The 5,908-nt window shown below is 37.6% G+C and overlaps 1 protein-coding gene across 1 annotated transcript; it reads left to right on the top strand.

Annotated features, from left to right (window-relative positions):
- The first annotated feature begins 1,787 nt into the window (after positions 1 to 1,787).
- On the top strand, positions 1,788 to 5,872 carry LOC149415073 (differentially expressed in FDCP 8 homolog). Its single transcript, XM_089643080.1, has one exon. The coding sequence runs from the start codon at positions 2,115 to 2,117 to the stop codon at positions 3,480 to 3,482; it is 1,368 nt and encodes a 455-aa protein (XP_089499206.1). The 5' UTR covers positions 1,788 to 2,114; the 3' UTR covers positions 3,483 to 5,872.
- Positions 5,873 to 5,908: the final 36 nt, after the last annotated feature.

Below are 5,908 nucleotides of genomic sequence, written 5' to 3'. Positions count from 1 at the left end.
TGTGTCTGAATCTATTTGGGAATTTACCATTTTTATGTTACTTGGCAACATGTTATTTCATTTATTTTTTCTATCAAAAAATTACAAAGTTAGGGTTGCTCTTGACAGTTAAAACTATTGCGCGACATTGACAAACCAGATATGTGCAAAATGGGTACCAAAAACCATTTGAAATGCAAAATGGAAATGGGTCAAAACTTTTCCATTTGAAAATGCAAAATGCAAAATGGTTTTTAGAAAAGCATTTCAAATGCAAAAGCAAAATACCTATTTTCAAAATGCATTGAAAATGCAAAATGGTTTCTCAGGTCAAACAGTTAAAATAATTATAGAATTTTTTCATTTAATAATGGACATCATTGTAGAACAAACATATTACATGATGGTAAATCCAAAAACACCACGACTACAGATTATGAAACCACAAAAAAATTGCGCGGGACTAATGTTGCCTACGTAAAAACATAGAAGCTGCTATCTAACATTTAATATTACAGCGTCATGGCCCCATGTTCAGTACTTGAATCAGTATTTTTTGTAATGGTATCACTCAATTGCCAGGGCTCCTACCAGGGAGCAACTAGACAAATGAAATTATCTCTCATAGCGAGGTTGAGGACCGACTGATATTTGGGGCTTATGAAAAACAGATGAGTGGATATAGTAGGAAGAATGTTGCAAAAAAGCATTTAAAATGGAAAATGGATTGAGAAAAGCATTTTAAATGCAAAATGGTTTTTAGAAAAGCTTTTAAAATGCAAAATGGAAAATACCCATTTTGCATTTCCATTTGAAATGGATTTATTTGAAATAAGCACATCTCTGCAAACAACGACGAACAAACAAACATCAAAATTGTCGTCTTTGGTTCTTCTTATGTCTGCCTGCAAAGTTGTACACATAAATAAACCAATAACGCTTTACACGTCTAACCATAAATCACGTGTCTAACTAAACTAGGTACATATTTATATCTTCATTATTGTAAAAGAACTTAGTTCCTCTTTTGACCGCATATAAAAGTAACAATTCGGCACTGGTTAATTCTGTAATAAATAATTAAGTACTTACCTACCATGAAATGCGTTTTGTTACAGCAAGAATGCAATACCCTCACGGCTAGCAGGATTAACTACCATATTGTGAAACAATCAATGCGTCGTAAACAATGTATTTCACAGTGCAGCAATTACAACTTACCATTGTTATTAATTCGCTAATAACACTAATAAATTGTACATATTAACATACTCAATTATTATGCGGTCAATGGTGTCGCCACTGGAGATGATATGAAAACCGGTGCTTATTTATCGTGGACTAAAACGCCCTGGACAGAGCATTACTACGTTTTTGTATGAATAGCATTGAAGCCAAATCTGTGTTGATGGGGAAATTGCCTGACAGCCATCTTGCATGACTAACTTTTGAACTAATTTGTTTGCAAAGTGGTGCATAATGAACTATTATTATTTTTTTGTGTTGTTGATGCAGTTATCACGGCTTATGATTTTTGTGGTTTTTGATGAGACAAAAAATTGGATACCTCATTCAAAAAATTATGTAGCCTTTGGCCTTTTCTATATAACTTCTCCCTCACCCCGCTGCTTCAAATTGTTCTCGAATTGCTTCGTCCAGGGTTTTTTAGATCCATGTTATTTATAGAATATGTCCAACACTATCGAGTATGTAAACGATTATCTTAATTTATCTGTGGTTAAAAGCAATCTGCTCATTTGCACAACACTAAAGAAAATATATTTATTTATTTGTCTGTGGTTAAATATGTCGCTAATGTCAGAATGACAAATGACATTCTGCGAATAACAAAACGTCGCAGAAGTTAATAATAGTAATATTTGGATAATTTAAATAGTGTTATGTGATATTTGTGACATGAGACAGCATTTGACAGCTGTTTATTTTACAGTTATAACCTTCACAAAACTATTCTACGAAAGTTTCAAGTTTGTGAATTTGTTTTCAACTTTTTTTAGCAGTTTTGCACTTTTTAATAACAAATACACATCGTTGTAGCGAAAATATACAATATTGTCGTTCCGATTTCCCGTCAACTGAATAATTTTGAACTGATTTTTAAGACATCATAAAAAATGGCTTCCATTACCGGAGAAGTAGAATGCGTCGAATCGATGATAAACTCGACACATATAAGTATCAGTGAATTACCTTCCATAGCATCGTCTTCTACATCTTCCACGTCAGGCTGTTTGTCCGGAGACATCTCCCTGTGCGAGTCATCCCAAATGCCCGTCGGTCTTCGGAGCAGACAGTTGATAGTCAGCCCCGACGCCTCGCTGAAAACCGTTCTAGAAGCCATCGAAAAGTGCAAGGAACTCGTGCTGAGCTGCGACCAATGGTCCGACGAAAGGAAGTGGCTAGTTCGCTACCTAGTTGAGCTCCGTTACCGAGCGCAGGAGCTTCAAGACCCTGAAGATGCTCCCACCGTGTTGATATTCCCGATTGCTGGCCACCATTTTCAGAATCAACCTCACGTCAACACAAACGTGAGGCAGTACTGCGATCACTGTAGCGGAGTTATCTGGAGCGTTGTCCAAGGCTCTTACAAATGCCAAGATTGCGGATCCATCTGCCACAGCAAGTGTATCAGAAAAGTGTCACGTGTTTGCGCGCACGTATTGTCCACGGAAGGCCGTCTGAACACCGCCATCTGCCCGCAGAAAGGATTAGCCGCCCAGTTCTACAAATGCGCCGAATGTCAAAGCGATCTGAGCTTCAAAGGCTGCAGTAGCAGATGGAGCGAACCGCGTCTGTGCGATTACTCCGGCCTTTATTTCTGCACGACGTGTCACTGGAACAATACTGTCGAAATCCCGGCGAGAATCGTTCACAACTGGGATTGGGACAAGCAATCCGTATCCCAATCGGCTTACCAATTGCTCATGCTTACGAAGAAACGACCGCTTATCAATCTGGAAGAAGTGAACAACAAACTGTTTGGATTCGTTGCGGAATTAGATTTTGTGCGCAAGATGCGCGGAGATCTGAAGCTGATGCATCGCTATCTTGTGGCGTGCGGTGACGGGAGACTCCTGGTCACCGGAGACTTGCAGCACATGGTGGAAACTGGTAACCTGTACAGCGTGGCAGACTTGGAGATGGCGCGAGACGGTTTGTTAGTCTCGCACTTGAGTAAGCTGGTCGAGAAGTTCCGTAGTCACATAATGGGTTGTGCCGTGTGCTACGGAAAAGGATATCTATGCGAACTATGCGGAAACAATGAAGTGATCTTCCCTTTCGATTCGGGATCCATCGACTGCGAGAAGTGCAACTCGCTGTTCCACCGCGTGTGCTGGACCAAGAACCTGAAGGCATGCCCCAAGTGCAAACGCATCGAGCGCAGAACTCAGACCCTGTGCTCGCTCCCGGCTCCGGGAGAAGCGAATGAAGAATTGTCCGCCCGAAGTGACAATGAAGACGAATGGATGCCGGTTGTGTAAATGTAGAATAAACTATTTACTGATAATATTAATATTGTTACAAGATCTGAGGATTTGCAAAAATATATATTAAGGACATATTGCCGTATTTGTTTTTATGACAGAGAGGAATACGGAGGGGTCATTTTTTTAATGCTTTCTACTCAAGAATAAGGAATTGTCCTTATCATTAAAATTAGCAACGTTTTCACTGTCATTCGAGAGAACTGGAATCGTAATTAACGAAAAACTCTTTAATAAGGGTTAGGACAATTCTTTATCCTTACTCCCCCGCATTCTGAATTTCTATCGAGTTATAACATATTGCTCCTAACCTTTCCTTATCTGTGGTGTGTATTTACTACACATTGCTTCTAATAACTTAAATAACTCTATAAATATAATAAATTCTGGGTTAAGATTTTAGGTATTCCTCCGTTACACATTTATGCACTGAATTAAAAAATAAAATTTTACATAGTTTTCAAATTTAATTAAAAATCAGAGATTTTTGTTAAAAATCGGAAACAAATACACCAATAAATCAACCGTGTGATACTGCTACGCGAAGAGTGAGGAAATGACACGCTATTGATGTCCCGCTTTAATTCGCTACGCGGGAACATGAGAAATCCACACGTCCGCAGTTGTATTTTGATTTAGACCATCGATACCTACGACCGCACAGCTGTATGTGTGCCAGCCGCCAGCCATTCGGACGCGGACCGTCGTTAGATGTGGACCTCTCGCACGTTTTTTTAGCATCTGCCGATGGTTTTTTCATGTTTTCAGCAATTAAATTACAATTATTTTCACTTTTGATATAAAATATAATAAAAATAAGCGATTAGTTATGAATATTCATATTTTTCCGATATTAAATCGCTTATTTTGAGATGTGTATTGACTACACAGCACCGGAACGCGTGGATTTTTTTAGCACAGTAAAGGAAAGGTTAAACACTTAAAATTTTTAATTTACTGAAAAATATAATTATGTTATTTTTGAAGATAATATCTATACCTTTGTAGAGTCGAACGGTATTTATATGAAATTGAATTGCCTCGAAAATTCTTAAAAATACATTTGTTCTGTTATTTAACATGTTACAGGTATGAAAAAAATCACAGTGTATCTTTAAATGTTGCTTTCGACATTAGTCGAGAAATTTTTACTTAATTTTTAACGAGTCATGTTTTATTAAATATTATAACAATTTTCATTTAATTAATATCGTTTTTAATATTAGCATCCACCCTCTACCATTTGTATTTACATAACTCCATTTCAAATCATTTTCTATATAGTTGCACTCCCACTGGCCATTAGATAGAAGACAAATTATTATAAATTTAAATTGGACCTCAAGTCGTGTATTGTCAGTCAAGACAGATCAAAATCAACATTTTTTTTAAAACCTGTTTATAAGTATATTTTGACGGTCTTCGTGGTCAAGGAGTAAGACTCTCAACTAGCAAGCTGAAGGATGCGGGTTCAAATTCCGGCGTGCGCAAGCAAATTTTATTTGATTGTTTTGTGTTATTTCACAAGTTACTCATTTAAAATAATATATATTATATTTGCGGCACGTTCTAGAGTGGAAGATACTCTCGGTATGCGATGTGGTTTGTTTGGTGACCAGATCTGAATAGCCAGGTACTTCCCATCTCCTTCCCCTCCCCTCTACCTTCAGCCTCACATTGGGGATGCCATATCCTCACTGGCTCCAGACGGTCAGGAGCAGTTAGGGACTTTTGTGAGGCTTCAACCAATTTTCAACTAATGTATGTTGAAAATTATTTAAAAAATAAATGATCTCTTCGGGAAAGTTAAAACTCTAGCTTTAACAATTTTTATGAGCCAGGGTTTTAGCAGCAAATCAGCGTTTCTACATCAACAGTCGACTGTTTGCTCAGTCGAGCTGTGTTACCAGTTGGCACCACTTGTGTGTAGCCATTTCAAATGACTAGTCCATATCCATAGATAACAAAAACAAAGGATGATACAAATAAAGACAAAAGAAGTGTTATTTACCTACCAAAGTCATCGTCGCTCCCTTATCAGGAACTAGAGCTCTTCTTTTCTGATAAGATAACATGACCGAGGATGTCCTTAAATGTCATAATTGTGTAAAATGTAATTCGTATTTATATTACAACTAGCTGAAGTCTCCGGTGTTGCCGCGCTTTACAGTGTTGCTTACTGAATCGATTGGTACTCGACGAATGCACTGTAATTTTTAACAAGAAAATAAAAATTAACAACTGTGTTTATCACAACAAAAAATAAGAGTGGGAAGAAGGGCTTTACCTTGTGAATTTCGCTGCTTCAATTGAAAGTTCTGATGTTGATCTTGAAAGTTTTGTGGGCACTATCTCTAAATAGAGGGTTTTCCAATAAGAGGTGTTATTTTGATGCTTGTGTGGCACGTAGCGCCGTCTTGTTA

Source organism: Hesperophylax consimilis, chromosome 19 (assembly GCF_061612785.1).
Source record: "Hesperophylax consimilis isolate HC1 chromosome 19, BYU_Hcon_1.0, whole genome shotgun sequence".
NCBI lineage: Eukaryota > Metazoa > Arthropoda > Insecta > Trichoptera > Limnephilidae > Hesperophylax > Hesperophylax consimilis.
This window is presented reverse-complemented; position numbering and strand designations above follow the sequence as displayed.

What these genes read in the sequence shown, in the direction of transcription:
- LOC149415073 (XM_089643080.1), top strand. Translation starts at nt 2,115, where the DNA reads ATGGCTTCCATTACCGGAGAAGTAGAATGCGTCGAATCGATGATAAAC.